We start from the raw sequence: 18875 nt of genomic DNA, 5'->3' as shown, positions 1-18875 counted from the left end.
CGAACATCAGACAGTAAAGTGACTCTTCCATCCTTGTCCTGAACCCAATTACCTCCTAATTTTAGTATTTGAACCTTTATGCATGGTTACATCTTCAGTAGGCACTTTCACAGACTGTAGAAAATATTGGACAGTCTATGGGTGATGTCACCCATTTACTTTCTCTACTAGGCCGTGTAAAGGCAGCAGAACGGGATTGCTGGGAGCTGGGACATGTGTTTTAAGACTGAAGTGTATTTGAAGCCCAAATCCATGATCATGGCTCTGAACGGTTCTCTCAGAAACAAAGTACAAGCATATACTTGCTTCCCCTTTGTAACTCAGAGTACGTCTTTTAAAGCTAGGTCTGATGTCAGAACTTCTTTTTGAGGTACAGGTACCTAAAAAAAAGGGAAACTATCTTCATCATTATGATCAACATATACTTAACTTTTAACAGTTTTAGAGACCCGTGCTACCATTAGTGACTATACTCTAGGTTGCCAGTTTCCTTGGGGTGGTTTTGCCTTTAGATTATGGAATCAGTTCATTGTTCCTTGCTAGACTGAGAGCTGTGAACTAATGTTTGGCATTTTTACACATTTTTAATTAAAGTGTCGAATGACCATGTATAAATGCCATTGCAAATACAAAATTTAAGGTTTCACTTAAGTATTCACAGTGGGAGGCTTTGTTGGAGTGGGTGCAATGTTCCTGCTACTGCTACTGGTCTTTGCATTATGTCGGAGGGTTGTATTGTATTCAACAACTAGAAATGTATGTATTCAAAAATTACTCAACACAACGTTGCATTACGGGTTGTTTGTAGCCTTAATGTTGCTCAGCTAGCAAGTGTCTTCATCGTGTTGTATCATGTGCAGGAAGTCATTGCTCCCTGTGTGGCAGATAGCCCCCATAAACTGCACAACTTGTCATTTTATGCCGTGATTTTTGGACAGATTAAACAAAATACATATAACTTGTTTTTTTAGGGAGCTAAATGTATTTTGTTATTTTTGATCAGAGCCAGGCTAGTTGTTTCCTCCTATTTACATTCCTTATGTGATGGTAAGCTAACCGGCTATTGGCTGAAGCCTTATATTTGCTGTACAGTCATAAGAGTGGTGTTGATCTTCTCTTCCAACTCTCAACAAGAAAGCAAATAAGTGTATGTTCCCCCATATTGAACTTTTACATGAGTTTCTCGTGGTTGTGCAATGTGTTACTGCCATGCACGATATTAATCCCTGACAAGTGAAAACGGGTTGGAAGCATCTCTTGGAATCTTTGCTATAGAAATGGACAAGCAATATCAAGCAGCCAGTAATTACCGTTGTCAAAAAATGTCATGATGAGAAGCTCAAAAGCTTAGAAGAGTGTGAGAGTATGACTGATAAACAGAAGGAAGAATTAGCAGCACTTGAAAACAACAACAACAAAAACAAGTACCGCAAATGTGGATTTTATATTTTATGTTGGGAAACCCTTGTAACAGGACTAGTCTGATGAATTATTTCTTATTTCAAAAAGTCCCACCTGATAATGAAGGTCATTTCATATTCGAGCCAATATGGATATCTGATAAATTTGAGCTTAACAATAAAATATGAGCCCCAGTATCAAACTAACCTTAGAAAAAAAGCAAAGATAATTGGAGAAAAAATCTATTGAGGCTCAACATCTATTTTAAGCCATCTCACAACATCAGTATCTGCTTCATAAAGGCATGATTCACTCCCAGTGTTATCATTTCTCTAATGTTTGTGTCATTAGATCCCACCAAAACGCTACACATGTCCTTGTGTGCTGAGGAGAATGGCTGGAAAAGAAAATGATGATAAAGGCCCTGTCATTTAATGGAGCCTTTTGTGGCAGGCCCACAAATCCATCAGAGAGTGCAAAAGGTGTTTTTTTTTTTTTGGGGGGGGTTATTATGCAGCCAGACATCCGGTAATGCTCCGATATCATCTGACATGATGAGAACCGTAATGGATGGGAGCTCTGTATTGTTTGGCAATTAATTTCTCATTCCCAACCTGTCTTCCTGGGACTTGAGAGGGCATTTATGGAGGTCACACAGCACTGGGAGAAGCGTTTGCATCGGGCTGATATGTATGCACACATGGACACAAGCCCGGAGAGATACTCACTGCGTTTGAGTTAAATGACAGAGGAGATGTTAGCTAACTCTGCTTGCATATGTGCTACAGTGAAGTACTGTGGGGTAAATTCACTACACAGATGTGCTGCAAATGCAGGCAAAGACACAAAAACAAAAGTGCTATTTTTTGCTTAATGTGCTGCATGCATATTAGCTCATCTGCATTTGATAAAGGCGATTTTTGCTGATTTGATTTTTATTCATTTATTCTGTACACTCTCAAATAGTCTCAAAACCCCAAAACATGTTGTTCATCTAAACATCCATAGTATTAATATAGTAATATATTGGGGTGTCTTAAAACCCACCATCCAAAGATATCCTAAATAAGCAACATCTTTTTTAATTGAAATGGAAGAATGTTGGACTCAGTTTTAATTCTTGGAGCCAAAAGGCTGTCAGGCTAATGACAAGACCAAACATCATTAGACGTACCAGGGACACCAAATGGAGGAATGAGGAGCGCAAGCACTTGAAAAGAGGGGATTTCAGACTCACTTAGAGAAAAGGCACACTCCCCCGAGGTCTCACCATTTGCCAAAAGATCTTAAGTAAGGCGTTTCAAAAGACTGTCTACCAATAGTAGAATAGGCAAAAATGGATAGGGCACAGCTGTGCAGAGGAACTCTGACATTGGTGATAAAGAGAGTTAAGAATGCTTCAGAGGCTTCCAATCAGATTTACTCAGCTGATTGGCCAAAATAAATCACTTATAGCTTGTGTGCCACCAAGCCTGTTAAAGTTAATGTGGCAATCTCAGTAGCTCTAGAGAAACCAATAGCCACTCACACATCAGGAGTAGAGAAAGAGCAGCGTGGAGGAGAAGATCCCACACACTACAGTGTAACTCCAATTGAACACATTTTATTTTTGTTTCTTCTGAGTCGAATGATTTGATATCCATCAGGTGAAAAACTTCTGAAACTTCTGAAATCATTTTCAAATACCAGTTCAGATCATCCACTGCACAGCCGATCGGCTATGTGAGGATAACTAGTGTGAAATACCAGGTTTGCTTAAACAAACGAGTGAAAGAAAAACTGTGAGGAAGCACAAATGTTATCATTTTTTGGCTCTACACAATGAAAATAAATGAAAAATAAATTTTAAAATTTACATACGCAGACAAATGCACCTAATAATCCCCATTAATCATCTCCACAAATTTCACATTAGACAAAAGTCTTTTTACTTTAAAATATGTTTTTTTCCCCCATTTCTTTACATGTCAGGAGAGATGGATATGGTGTTAGCCTTAATTGAGGGATTGCCTGCCACCCCTCTCACTACACAGGTGATCTGTGTATGGTTTCTGGATCAAGGTAGAGCTGACAAGGCCCATGATGGATGGCCAGTTAGGAGGAGGAACGCCAGTCAAAATCATAATGATATATAATGGGGTACACACACACAGCGAACGAACATGCCACATTCTGAACCACTTGAAACATGAGCTTGCCTGTTCTAATGGACAAAGCTTTCATTCAAACTCCATACCAGAAATAAAACACAAGTATACTAAGGTCAGCAAAACACTTGCGCTAACAGGATAACAATGATTACATTTTACAATATATCACAAATTATTCTTACATCAGGGAATATGGTTCAAAACATTCAAAGAGGCTGTGCCGCACCAACAAACCGCTCTCTGTTTCCATGCTAAAAAATCGAAAGCTGCATTACTAACAGAGCCCCATTGTGTTGCAGCATTAAAGGGTTTGCAAGAAGGGCCGCGCATTTGTGCGTGTGTTTATGTGTGTGTGTACATGTGTTAAAAAAAATCATTCTAAACTATAATCCTAAGCCTCACACTTTCCCTCGAAAAAATTGCCCTCTGCAAGAGGTGCACCAGGCATGTGATAAGTGTGAAACCTGCAAATAAGCATGTAGCCTACATTCCTAAGCCTCTACATCAAAAAAGGGCTTCATGCAGCATGCAAAAGACTGTTTTCGTGCAATAGTAGCATTTAGTTTGAATTGCTAAGCAAGATATTCCTCAAAGCTTTGTAATCAAGAAAGACAAGGTCCTATGACGACACATGACAACTGCAGGTTTTCACTGGAATCTGTATAATAGCACGTCAAAGTATATCAAATCAAAAGAAATGACACGCGATGGAAGGTTAGCGTATGAGCGATGAAAGCCAAAGGACAACAGTTTGTGCCTTTAAGAGCACACTGACTCACACTCAGATTATCTCCACCAGACTCTGCCAGCCTGCATTTACCGCTTAGACAGTCTTAATCAATTCAGCATGTGTCAGGCACTTCCAAATAGAGCCAAGATGGGCCTGAGCGTCCAAAAAATTGGCTGTTTCGGCATGAGGGTCGGCGCGCCATGTCCGCGGGCTCACTCCAGGCCAGCAGGGCTGGCACCATGGCAACATCTGGCAAAATCACAGGACTACCACACAGTGAAAGTAACTATGACAACTGCTGTGCTGCATCCTATGCACCAATTATGAGTCAACAAAAGAATCGCTCCTACAGTCGCACATTAAGGCATCAGAGGTTTGGCTCGCTGAAACATGAGATGAACCGACTGCTGAAAAGCATCGACAGACTGACAGACACTGATTAGTAGATAGAAATCACTTAAAATCTGACCAAAAAAAACCAAAAACATATCATTGTAAATAGTGTATGGAGGACAATAATGTGGGATTAATCCTAGAAAACAGTGTTAACAGCCGGCGCAGATTCTTATCTTAGGACAGCATACCAGTGCTGCAGACAGCAGCAGCAGGTGTGAGAGACTGAGGTAAATTTTCTCATGTGGCTGCCCTCGTCTTTGCAGTCCTGTGGAGTCAATGCAGCCAGTGCCTCGTGCTCACAGTAGCAGCTTAATCTGGTAAAGGTGAGGCCAGGAGTAATTTCTCCACTCAAGTTTAAAGAAAAAGAGTGTATGTAGTTATAGTCCTGGACGCTTAAGTAGCTGCAAACAAAAAACTCTTGTTTGGTTTAAATTTTGTTACTAAGACTGTTAGGACTTCACCGGTCTGACTTACAATGCCTCAATTTCAGCCTCGAGTGCCGATCCGATACCAGCAGTTTTTTCCCAAATTCAAAATTTGTGTCTCATTGCATGGTGCTCATTTGGAGGATTTTTATGTAACATAACATGAGGCCGTACTATAAAAGCTACTCATACTGTTTCATTAGCCCGCCGTGACTGAGTGAATGTTACTGATAGTGGGGACACAGAATTTTTTAAAATTGCAATGACACAGTAACTGTAATTGATGCGGGTCGGTCTCACCTTTCCAACAGCCAATCCACTTAATAAGGTCAATATTAGAACAGATACTGATTCAGTGGGATCGGCTCCGTGTATTCCTAGTAAATGTGGGGGAAAATCATAATAATCCAAAGATAAGAAGCTGATAGACCAGGTAAATGTACAGAAACATATAATTATGTGGCACACAGGCTATTTTGCATATTATTTGTTTGAGTCTCAAGGAGGTCTTGTTTTTGAGTAGTGAAAGACAAGAATGCAGACAACACTTTGCCATGTATGAATATCCCAGACAGCAAACTTTTGAAGATGAAAATATAAAGCAGTCAATGGGCTTATTTTGAAAACATATAATATTTGAAGATTTGGAAAGTGTTAATACATTTATAAATTGTGTTTTTATTAACAACTGTCGGATAACTGCAATTAAGCAAATTACCAATATTTTGAGAATATATTTGGGTGATTTATCTGCCTTCGTTGGCTTGCTGACCTGCGACTGAACAGGATAAGCATGTTTAAAGAATCGATGGATGGATGGATGGCTTGTTGAGCAGAGACATGCTTTCAGGGACAAACTGTTCAGATGATGAGATGTACTGGATGGAACAGTACTATTTTTTCAAAGGGGCGAGTCCCTGGTCAGTGGCAATTCCTCTGCTTGCTGTCTTTCCAGTTGGGAGACAACACATTTCAACAACCTTCAGAAGATCAACATCCTCTAGAGACGTCATTGTGACATTTGTAAATGAGTTTGCATTATTTTCATTTACTGATATGACAGAAGTCACATTTTGTATAATTTGCATGATCTTCCTGAACGCTACTGACTAATCAAGTATTGTATGTGCCATGGCTATCGTTACATTTTCTTTTTTGTTTATGTTATTACAAGAGGACGATAGAGCAATTTAATTCAGTTGTCCTTGCATATTCTGCATTGAATCTGATCATCAAAAGGGGACTGATGGTCAGACAGCTTTTATATCTGCCTAATAACAGCAGTCTGCGATCATCAATTCAGTGAATTTAATTATCAGAGGAGTTGTCATGGAAGCACTCCTGGACATAGATCATCTGTCCTTGAAAGGACTCAGACTGTATACAGATTAGCACAGGGTTCTCCAGGGGAGTATTCTAAATGCAGAAAATTTATTTTCATAAATATCAACAAATGTTATTCACAACTTTTTTTGGTATTGGGAGAAAACAACTCCCATGTACTCTACAAAAAGATATTTTGCTAAGAGATGAAAAAGCATCGCAATCATTAAAATTGGACACAATAGGATAGTTTGAAGTTCAGATATCATTAACCTGCCCCTGCCTAATGTACTGTAGCATGGGCTGTGCCCTGGCCCATGTGAATTGGCATACAGCACCGGGCCCCAGCTGTGGGTCTGGCCATGTCTCTCCTGCTTTGTTGCCCGTATACCATGCTCCATTGGTATGGCAGGTCGTGCATGCTTATGGAGGTGGAAGCACAATCTATCAGAGACTGACACCTTTCTGGGAGTGTTAACAGGGACTGCGATCATGACACTGGATCAAAACTCAGGGGCTGCATCAACTCTAGATTATCAGGCAGCTGGTTTTCTCAGTTGGAAAAAAAAGTTTCCTTTGCTCGTGGCCAAACTTTAGGTGTCGACTTTATTTTTTAGTGTAGAATATCTGTATAGGCTTCGCCAGGACGTCAGACTTGGAGATGATCACAGCTCAACAAGTGAAGAATCTGCTACTCCGAGAACTTATATTGTTGTCTGGATGTTGCAGAGCAGCACAATGTGAACACACAACACGTAACGTGTTCTGTTTTTTAACAATTAATTACAGACATTAATAATGAAAAGAAAAAATAATTTGATGAAGCTGTTTATATGATCGTATCGATCTAATGCTTTTTCCTGTCGTAATTCTACTCTCATGTTGTTAATTGTCACATCATATCGCAAAATGTGATGCAGCAGTTTTACCATTGTAAGGCATTTCAAGAACAAAACATGAACCGCTGAAAAACTGCAAACAAAGTTGGAAAGAAGTTTCATGATGCACTGGATTAAAGAGCTCGGGTAATGCGAGGTCTCCTCGTGTATTGGCTGGGAAGTGTTTGATTAAATGTACTTTATTTATATTTTCAGCAAATATTCCGTTATTTTTCTGTGCGTTTGCTGAAAGAATTTAGTTTGCTCTTGTTGATAAAATCACTAAAGTGCCAGTGGAGTGACACTGCTTGAGAAACAGAAGGCGGTTCTGAGACATCTATTCTCAGCACAGGAACACCAACAACTCGCTTTGCACGGCTTCATCTGAATACCCACCCCACACACACACACACACACACACACACACACACCTGTTTGTTCCTCTGATCCTCATGTGAACCGTGAATGCTACGCATGGCACCAAAATACACAGAGAGGGGAAAAAAAAATTCAGGAAACCCTCGGAGCCCTACTTGCATTGGTCATAATAATCAGCATCTAGAGGCTTCTGTCTCTCCCACTTGGTCTCTCAACTGTCTCTCTCACTTGCTCGTTCTCTCTCACGAAAATAACCTGCTAGCTATTGCAACCAAATAACAATCAGCAAGCCAAGTAATTTATAATTCATAATATGTTCATGATCATTTTGAGGATGCTTAGCCTCCCCTAGCCTCTTATTAGCGCCGCCTATGTATATCTGCACCAAATCCTCCATCCTCTAAACACCTGTGGCTCTCTCACAGCAGCCATTGTTGCTGTGACTTACTGTGACTGATATTTCCAGTTTGCCCCCATCACATTTATTTCTCTGATCTACACGCATCCTCACCGTAGAAGCACATAAGTGGAACAAACAATATGATGCAGCAGCAAATACAAACTAATTTGTGTGCTGTGAAGTGTTTGACACTGACGCTGATTCAAACAATTTTGTTGCAACTATCCTACCGTCTCAAAATTAGGCTGCTCATGAGACAATATTGTGGAAAATGTGCAGAGCTAACAACACTTGCTTTAAATAAGTCTGCATCCTCTCTTTCCGTATGTGGTCTGGGAGTTGATCAAACTACATTTTTTATTACTACAGAGTCCATTCAATCACTCTTTCATTCCTTATCAGTCTGTTTATCTGACATTTATACTTGTTCTCTGACTCCATCCATCCACTTAATGCAACATTTTACTATCTATATTCATGCAGCAGACTCTTTGGAAGGCAGCCTATTCTGCGCAACAAAAGCCAAACACACAACTCAACATCTCATGGGAAGTCTAGTACTGAGAATTTGCATTTGCATGTGAAAGTGTGTATGTCTGTGTGCGTGTGTGTGCATGTGTGTGTGTGTGTGTGTGTGTGTGTGACCATTGTGTGCGACTGTTAAAAATTGATGGATAATCATTCAATACAAAAAGCATATAAGAACACCATTTCACTCTCCTTAACTACAACAAATTATATTATGGGTAGCTGTGTATCATCAAAACCAAACACTGTAAGCATGGTCACTGAATGAATGAATATATTATAGGGTGTGATGAAGCAGGACTCGGTGTTTAAAAAAAGATTTGGGGTAGAGTAGCAGCCAGCTAAGGAAAACAAATTAAACTGGCAGGCGGCAGGTAGAGAAAGCTCCAGAGGAGAAAGCATAGGTAGGAACTTCACAGTCAAATAACTTGTGACATTTTTGACTCGAGCTGTTGATGAGATAGCGCAAAGAATTACCTTGGTGTGTCAAAACAGGTTCTTTTTTTTTATGTTTCATGCTTCCCACCAAGCACCAATTATGAAAAGAACACTGGAGTGAATAAATTAGACTTTTTTAAAGAGTTTTGGGAAGTTTAATGCTACTTGTTCATCTGCAAAGGCAACAGCTAGATGAGTAGCATTTAAATGGCCAATGTGTCATTAAGAGTTTTAGTTACTTTATTTCTTTTTTATTTTATTGTTTTTCCTGGCAACTCTTTTATCCTATTGTTATTTGAAAATTGATAAATCGCATCATATGAATGCGGGTTTTTTGCTACTCATATTATTTTTTTTACCAATGTATCTACAGTATCTGTGCGATTCACTTCCATTTTGGTGATTTATTAGAAATACAGAAGTAACACACTGAGCAGCATTACAAGTAGCCAATTATCACCAGTCTGCACTGTGTTGAGATGCCACATTTTATGTTATGTGTGTGTGTGTGTGTGTGTGTGTGTGTGTGTGTGTGTGTGGGTGTGGGTGTATGTATTTTTGTATTATGTCTCTTTACTTGATCAAAATATGAAAAAAGGGTAAACGCTTGCTACGCAAAGCTCTTCTTTACAACCCCCAATACAAAGTGTTGGGTATAAAAAAACAACATGCTGAGAATTTCGCTATTCTTAGAGCCTTTCCAGTAGCAAGGCTAAAAATGTAGTTCGTTCTAGGTGTCAACCTACTCTGAAATACTAAATTGCACTGACCAGAATACTGAAAATGACATCATAATACTTAAATATTATGAATATTAGGTGAAGGAATAAATAAAGCTGGTCTTACCAAGTCTGTTGTCCAATGCTCCGAAATCCAGAGAGTACTTCACCACATGGTAATTGTTCCAAACATACAGCAGGTTGTCTCTGGGATTATAATCCACAGCAGCGATGTACTGATAGGAGTTGGGGAAAGGGATGTCCAGAAACCCATCTTTACTTAGTTCTGTGTTGTAGATGTAGTCTATTTTGTTTCCTGTTGCTTCATTGTCATCATCCTCATATACTGACTTTACTACATAGAGGATTCCACAGATCATGAAGGCATTGGATGCTGAGCGCTTGTCGTAAGCCGTGTCCCAGGTCCCTTCAACACGCAGCGTGTAGGGATTGAGTTGGCTGATGACGATCCGCCCGTTGTTCTGCTCAGTGGCATAAATCACCCAAAGGCCATTTTCATCAACAGCCAAGTCGATGTCTGATTTCCCCCCCCAGCGGTATGGAGACGTGTCATGGTAGTTGGCATTAGCGATGATGGCCTCGCCGCTCTTGATACGAGTCCGCAGGTCAAACTTGACAATATTGCGTGTGCGCTCCTTGTTGAAGAAGAGCGCCCCATCGTAGACCACAAAGCCAGTTCCGTCAACACGATGTGGGAGTTTGTAAGTTGTTGTTGGCCTTCCAGCGATGAAGTCTTCTTTGGAGGAGTATTCAGTCAATGTATCGGTGCGATAGGGCGTCCAGGGCATGTAGTAGATCTTATCGGAGGCTTGGAGAGGGTCTTTGCACCAGGCTCCGGACTGGTGGTCCGATTCAAAGAGGTGTTCACTCTGGTACACCCTGCGCAGAAGCCCTGGGCACAGGAATACTGAGGAGCCAAAATAGGGGAAAAACAAGTACAGAGTTACATTGGCAGGTATTATACATCAATAAATAAAACAGCAACTGAAGGCAACAAAAATGAGGTTTAACTCTGCAGCTCAGTCTTCTCCACTGTGGAGGACCGAGATGTTGAGTCATAACCTCATACCCTGATCCGATTTACATTAAATGCAGAACAGATCCCTTATTGTCAAAGAACAAAAAACAAAACAAATGAAAAAATGAATTAGTAGTGAAGTTAATATGATTACTAATGAGTTTTGGATTTCCTTGATTTTACAAAGCTTGGAAATTAAACAGGACGAAACAAATAATACAAAAATAACCACAGTTTGCATGATTTCAAGCTGTGTCTCTAATGTATTAAATGTTCTTTTGGCTTCGATTACTTATTATAGTTTACAGTTTTTGTGTAAGATACTTCTAATTCAATTAGTTCTGATGCTTAAGGCAATTAGCTCCAATGTCATTGAACAAACACACTTAGAGTTTATAGGGAGGGAGGGCTGAACAGATTAAGTTAGAGTTATCACTTCTGACTTAATATAAAGCAGAAACAAATCAGTGGATGTTACCACAGACTGACTTACCCACATACGCAGAAACACACACATTATCATTTTAGTTCTCTTCAGTTTGTTTCCTTTTATTGAATAGCTCTTCTGTACATATCTACAAAATTAAATATAATTGCACCAGAAAAAAAAAAGGTTTCATTCTTTTCTTTCATTAAAACACCGTAGCGGAAGTTCTTAATAAATAGTATCGAACACACAAAACCAAAGTTAAGAGATAAAAATCTACGCTTTAATAATTGGCCGCAGGAGCCCTTTAGGAGAAAGAAAACAAAGCAAAAGCGAAAATACAGTAATTACATAATCTATAAAATGATTGCCTGTCCATTATTTCATCCAGATGACATTTGTTGTCTGCAGTATGATATATAACACCACACACCGTAAACAAATTATATATGAACTGGTTTGTACTCAAATCTGATCAAGTTAGGCCAGGGCAATACAGCTGGAGCGGGTCAATAGTGGGCTCCGTTTGTGAAGGCTTATTTCTGCTCATTATGGATTGTCTGAGACTGAGGCAATCGTAATTTGCTGTTTTTCTAAAGACATATGACAACCAAATTCAGGATTACAATGACTGTGAATTCATAGTAAGCGAAACATCTCAACTCAACTTTAAATTTGAATAAACAAATAAAATAAATAACATTTAAAATACCAAGAAAAATAAATACTGGCCAAAGTGTAAGTCTGATGGAAAGGAGCAATAAATAGTCGGTTTTCCTTTTTCCACAGGTTTAGGCCCAGAATACATCCCGAATAAAAAAAGTGTGTGTGGAGGCTCCTTTCACTGTAATGGGCCAAGAGCCTGACACACTGCTGACAGGTTCTAGCCGCAGATCCATCGAGAGGTAAAAGCTGTGTGCTCCGAGGAGAAAGAGGAGAAAGAGACACCAAAAACAGAGGCTTCTTTCCCTTGTAATCTTTTAAGATTAAAAATGTTGTCTACCTGGGGGTGAAAAAAATGTGACAAGATGCGTCCCGTTGACATAGTGCCTCGGCACACATCTCAGCGGGTGCTCTGCTAAATGCTAAGGAGGCTGTTTCTTGGTTAAAAAAGAGGAGATGTGTGGAAGTACAAGGTCAGAGTAGGTAAGCTTTGTACTGACAGCAGGCTGAATTCTGAGGACGTTGTAAAATATGCTTTTTAAGGGTGTAAGCACAAAGATGGGGGAGTGAATGGGAGATGTTAGAGAAATGATACAAAAGCAATCATGGCTTTCATAGGGAATTGACAAAAACTGTTACTGCAGCAGCACAGTCATTTTATACAAGATGTTTTTAACCCCCCTTCACCTTCATTTCTAATACTCTTTGCCACCTATTTCAGGGATATGTCATTAATTAATGACTACTATGAAACTTGAAATTTATTGCATAGCTATTAAAGCAGAACTCTTGACTCTTGTTTAATGATTCCATCTCAATCTTTGACTTCAACCCAGCTTTATATGTAACGCCTGACAAAGGACATATTTTCCACTCATGCAAAAAGGTAACACTACAAACACAACGCTCCTGGAGCACAAGTGAAGATTTAGCATATGCTCTATATTATCATGCAGTACTGATAAGGTAAGAATATGACTGCTATGAATTGTCTCCAGTATTGGCTTATGAGTCCCTGAAGGTTATAGCTATCATCATGTTAGAGCTATAATCAAAAATGCTGACAGCTTATTGGACAAGCTATTGATCACCCCGTATAGCCCTTTCCTTTAATATTATACAGCTGATAAAGCAGAGCTGGAAAACTCTTCGGTTATTACAGGGAGGAAAAACATCCCACAGTTACGGGATTTCAGAGGGGAGCAGGTCTATAATGACCTTACCATAAAGAATGATCATGTACTGTACATGGCAATGTCAAAAGACCTGTCAGTCTGTGATGCTACTGAAGAACAGAGGAATGAAGACAGGAGTTCGGTGCATTCACTGCTCTGGAAGCTGCAGCATGTACACAACTTAATGAAAGAAAGAATTAGGCCGGTTAGGTATATTTCTAATTCAGTTTCTCTGAACATTTAGATTTTCCCCATGAATGACATGTTAGACCACGCCAATGAACCATAAAATGAGCATAACCCTACACAATGTCAGAAACCTGCTTTAGCAACCCGTCACCAAAAAAAAAAAAAAAAAGCAGCAAGCATTTACCCAAATGAATATGCAGGTGAATAATGAAAAGTTGTTGGCATTTAGTTACCTTTTTGTTCCACTTCTATTTTTAGGCATGAAGGGGGAGAGAAAGAAAGAAAGAAAAATAAAGAACAGATTAATGATGTGATAACTGTTTTTATTTTACAATCACACAAAAGTACAACAGGACGTTAGTAGAATAGGCACGTAAAACATTTTATCAAACTGTTAACTTTTAGAAAGGAGAAAAAAGTACCGGATCACTCATGAGCCTGTAAGAAAAAGACAGATTAATTAGGCTTTAAATTGTACATTTTTTTTTTCTTCTTTTTTTGCAGTGATGCCTGTGGGATGATAATGTGAAAAACAGATGTACAGTACACAACTTTTTCTACAGTCATACAGCCAAACATATGGCAGCAAGCTTTTGAGTTTAAGGCACAACTGGTAAAATACAATCAAAGTTTTAGTTTCAAACTGATAATCCTTTATCATTTATGACCGAAACAGACTGATGAAGCTAGAATATAGCTATTTATTTCTTTTATGAAATAACATCAGTGGTGGAAACTTGCAATCATTGATTTCTTTTGTCCATTTGGGGGCAGCCGAACCTGCTGAAAAGGCCTTAGAAAACCGGTACGGCTAACACGTTAGCAAAGAGTATTTACAATAAACTGAGAAACATTAGCATTCATTTGAAGTCACCACCAGTGACCACCTGGAAAAGGTAAGTTTTCAATATCCAGTGTTCAATATCCTTTTAGCTCTTTTTTGGTCTCCACCAACTCCTATACGATGGTTTAGCTGATAAATGCTATACTATGTTCACCAGCAAGCTGCTAACTTTGTTTTTCTGCACTTTTTTCGTATTCGGCAGACTGTAGCGTACAGCAGGTTTAGCAGAAGTTTCTCACTGAAAACATCTACGTGCTGCTGCTGGTAAAGAAACTGACTAAAGGAGTGAGAGTGAACCAAACCTTAAAGTTGTGGGCCATAAAAAGCATAACAATAAGCTAAAAGATACTAAAACACAACATAGAGCTGGGAAGAACTTTAGAGTCAGGTAATTAATTCCCTATTAGTGATCTCTTTCACATTACATGTACTAGTTAATTAATTATAGTTATTAAAAAAAAATTATTTGTTAGTTCAGCTTTAAAATATAGTAACCACTTGCATATGTATTTGCTGGCAAGAAAACTGCATTCTTTCATGTATGAGCTATTTTATTAAATTGTAATACCTTCACGTTTGAGTGAAATGTAAAAGCTATTTTGATTCTGCAACTCAAGGACAACAAGTACACTGAAGGCCTGTTGAAAAACTAATTAGGCTATTGAATCTTAACTCTCTATATATCATTTCCACTGTGGAGAAGCTTTTTATGTCAGTCACAGCATTTTGCTGGAGTCTTCCACTGGTTGCAGGGGTTCGCATCCACCCAGCGAGCCTGCTCTGGTCCCTTCCCCTCCAGTAATCCCGGTTCTAATAAGAGAGGATTAACCTCTGTTACCAGGGCTTACAAGAGTCCTCTCCTCCAAATGGAGAGTGCAACAGAGTGAGGTATGGAGGTCAGTGGGTAGGCGTAGGTGGGGGTAAAGTTTGAAAGATGGGAAAGTTATTAGTGGAGAACAATATTAATGCAAGGCAGTGAGCCAATGCAAAACAGAGAATGAGGTGGAGCTGTGTCAGACAAGAGGAAAGAGCATTAGAAAAAAAAATAACAGGGAAGGGAGAGGCTTTCAACAAGTAGTCTGTGTTTGTCAGATCATAAAATTGTACAGAGGTACAGCCTAGCACCTCATCAACGGCAAACACTCCAACTGTCATTGAAGTATGATAAGTCCATACCAAGCCTGAGCAACATTAGCTGTGGGCTACATCTGAACCACCATTACTGGCAACTCAAATTTTTCCAATAACTCGGAACTGCATGTGGACCCCATAGATCAAATCAAAGTAAACAGCCAATCGAAGACTCTTCACCTCCCATGAGCAACGGCCACACAACAGGGTCCACGGATAGGCCGGCATTTCTGATTGAGCGATCGCTAGCAGTGGGGAGGGGAGAGGAGGGTAATGATCTATAGAAAAAGGCATTAGCGGCGCGGATGTGAGAAGTGGTATATGACGCAATCGCTGGGGGAGATGGTGTGAGAAGGGAGTTAAGGATGTGGATGAAATCCCTGACAAGGAAACGTGCCACTCCCAGGGCTACAAGTACTTCTTCTGGCCCTTTTGCTTGACCAGAAGATGCCGCTGGATGCGGCAAGGTCACCTGTCAGATCAGTCAAACCAATTTGTTCATGTGACGTCCACTCATGCTTCATTAAATATACAGTAATGTACAGGCTGTTATATATACCTGTTATATGAGCCTTGGAGATCCACGTTTAGTGTATCCCAGTACAAGAGGAGCAGCGGGGAAAAGCAGATTGAGACGGAGAATTGACTAATTTGAAAAGCTTCTTTACTCCACCTCACCACCCCCATTGTGACCTTAATACGATTTTGGTCACGGCTGTCACTGACTAACTAAAAAGCACTTAGCTCTCTCATCTTTTTTCTCCCTTTGCCTTGTCCCCTGTCTGATGTCAAAAATATTCACATAAATACAAATGAAAAAAAAAGGGTTCTTTTTCAATCTACTCTTACCTCTATGAAATGGTGACATCCTCTTCAACCACACAAAATAGACCCTTGAGTATCTCATTCATAGGCTTTACATGGTAAAACCTTTCCTATGTCTGTATTTCAACTTAAAAAGACTTGAAAAGCCTTTTGCTGATATTTAAGCACAGAAGGGGAGCATTTAACGGATTATGTACAGTTGAAAGTTGGCATATCCTTCAGTTTCTGTTTTCACAGTGGCAAAGAGCAAAAAAAAACTGCTTTTCACCTATGGTCCACTCATTTAGAGATCATTTAAAGGTAGAAATAAACACAAATAAAGGAGATACTCCACTGAACTGTGTAATGGTGATGTTAATGCTAATGACACCACTCTCCAACACAGTGTGCTTTAATGATATCAACTTTAAAATACTGAATGAGGTGATTAGCTAATTATTTGAGTATGAGATGATAAGCATTGACTGGCCATAAAATTATTTAAAAGCAGCCATGGGAATAGGAGAATTTGGAAAAAAAAACACTAATTTCATGGTGGATCTGGGCGCTGCAACCTGAGTTGGAGTTTACAGGTGGAAAGGCCCTGCAAGCTCTTGACATTTCAGCAACTTAAGGGGCATGTGTGGCTTCAGCTGCCACTTAAAGTTATAATTTGACGATTGATGGATGATCTGTGGAATCTGTCACCCAAAGAAAGAAAACGGTTCATCATTCTGCTTTTGTACAGTTGGACGTCTCATTTGAGACTTGAAAAGGTCTGGCACATTTTCCTAGAGGAAAAAGATGACCAGCTGTAACCATCCTTCCTTGGATGCCAAAGCAAACCATAAGGAGGAAATGCCATCACTGGCGGGGAGAAAAAAAAAATCCCTTACAAATTTACAAATCTCCTGCGCTTGCCAAATGACAAAAGTCTGTTATTGTACATTAACTTTCTGGTGTAGATTCACCAAGGAGGACACACTTTTTCAACAATACTCTGCACACAAGCACACCTAAAGCAGCGTAATACATGCAGACTTATCTTTAGGCCACTGAGAAGCTCCACTGGAGCAGTTTGGGGTTAAGTGTCTCACTCTAACGCTTCTGAAATGCTGCTCATTCACTTTCCATTGCTTTTTTTTATTTAGGAATTGGTTCAGGCACAGAAAAGAGCTGCCCACACTGATCTGGGAACATTCAACCCCTCTAAATCATTACATCATTTTATATCTGAATTGCACATTTAATTTTCCTTTTTCTTTTTTTTTTTCGTATCAATCTTTCGAGTTAGTTTTTTTTTTTTTTGTTTTTGTTTTTTTTTTAATTGTTCTACCCGACCACAGTTAAAGTGAATACATTCGTTGGCCAGGTTGGAGCAAATTCTGGCAGCAGGTTTGGGCAAAACAATAACTCACTGATCTGTGTGCGTGCAGCTTGTAACAGTTTGGCTGCTCTGTGGTTCACCCTGCCAAACACATAAAGCTGGAAAAGGCAACATGGCTGATTCGGCAGCTTATCTAATTGGTCAAGCTGTTGTAGCAAATTTAATAAGCTGAACAGGCAACCTACATGTATGGCTGCCCCTTTAAAATAATATAGTTTTATGGTTATAAAGGAATGCAGCAGCTGTTCATTACAATCAAAAACTTACAGTAAATGCAAAAAATGTTTTGCTTGTGTGCACATGATTTAGCTTTGACAGTGTACATAAGCAGAAGATGCTGTTGTACCCTGATGTTCAGCCATATCATACCTTTTAAAATCCAATATTTTATTATTGTATAAAATTATATTGCCAATGCATAATGCTGTCCATGTATTTGTTCAGAAAATGGATAATTTCTAATAGAATTTTCACCTGAGAGGTCACTCGGCATACTTACTTTAGTCTAGCTGCAGCTTAAGACACATGCAGAGCAGCTAACAATGGGGACCTCTAGCTAGTGTGAGCAAAGACCCTGTCATGGGAGCGGCAGCTGTATGGATTTTCATTTGAATAATTAACGCTTCCCAATTTCACACTAATGGTTGAGAGGTATCAGAATGGTATCATTAGCCGCTAATAGAGATTCATGGCGGAGTGGCTCCAATATTTTTCGCAATATCCCCCCCCCCCCTTCCTCTTTTTTTCCATTCCTTCTCTCCCGGCCAAGGAGTTGCAGAGTACAAACCCCTTAACTCCATCCCATCAGCTTTTTAATTAATGACACAAATTACGGAGCTTTGAATAGCATGTGCCTAAGGATGGGGGAGGACACGCAGGCTACCATCTCTCTTTCTCTGAATTCTCTCCTCAGCCCCTTCATTTTTTTTCCTATCATTTCCCTCGGCTGGTGCTCATGAGTCTCCCATACCATCATTACAGGTTCCATTTCTCAACAGCCCTCTTTTTCTTTCAACCACTTGTCTGCTCTCTTTGTGCTTCCTTCTAGTACTTATTCAATCTCCTCCCCTGGTGTCTCCTTTCTGTCTCCATCATGTTCTCTCTCTCCCTCCTACTGGGAAGCAGCTATGCTATCTTATAACCTTGACAATGCAGGATGCTACGTGTGTGTGCTTGTCCTTCTGTCTGTGTGCATGCATGCGTGCGTGTGTGTGTGTGTGTGTGTGTGTGTGTGTGTGTGTGTGTGTGTGTGTTTGTGTGTGTTTTTTTTTCTCTCTTTGAGGGACAGGTGCAAGGACTTGGCACTCAGCCAGCCTGCTACCCACGTGGGACCAACCAACAGAGACAAGTGCAGCCCAGGCAAAACAAAATTAAATACATTTTTGTGGAACATAGCAGCAACTGGAGCAGAAATAACCTAATTGCACCTTCTAAAATATGTCTTGATTTT

General features: G+C 39.7%; 1 protein-coding gene across 6 annotated transcripts in view; it reads right to left on the bottom strand.

Moving 5' to 3' along the window:
• Positions 1–18875, bottom strand: part of LOC120797388 (adhesion G protein-coupled receptor L3-like) — a 212250-nt gene that overhangs the window by 75529 nt on the left and 117846 nt on the right. For 4 of the 6 annotated variants that reach the window (XM_040141016.1, XM_040141010.1, XM_040141014.1 and 1 more), the window contains exons 6-7: positions 13493–13507; positions 9894–10694 (exon numbers count right to left, since the gene is read on the bottom strand). In XM_040141016.1, coding sequence (XP_039996950.1) covers positions 9894–10694; positions 13493–13507 — 816 coding nt within the window. The remainder of the gene's footprint in view (positions 1–9893; positions 10695–13492; positions 13508–18875) is intronic. The other 2 variants (XM_040141013.1, XM_040141017.1) reach the window with 1 other exon arrangement.

Source organism: Xiphias gladius, chromosome 12 (genome assembly GCF_016859285.1).
Source record: "Xiphias gladius isolate SHS-SW01 ecotype Sanya breed wild chromosome 12, ASM1685928v1, whole genome shotgun sequence".
Taxonomy (NCBI): domain Eukaryota; kingdom Metazoa; phylum Chordata; class Actinopteri; order Istiophoriformes; family Xiphiidae; genus Xiphias; species Xiphias gladius.
The sequence above is the reverse complement of the archived record's forward strand: the minus strand, read 5'-3'. Positions and strand labels throughout refer to the sequence as shown.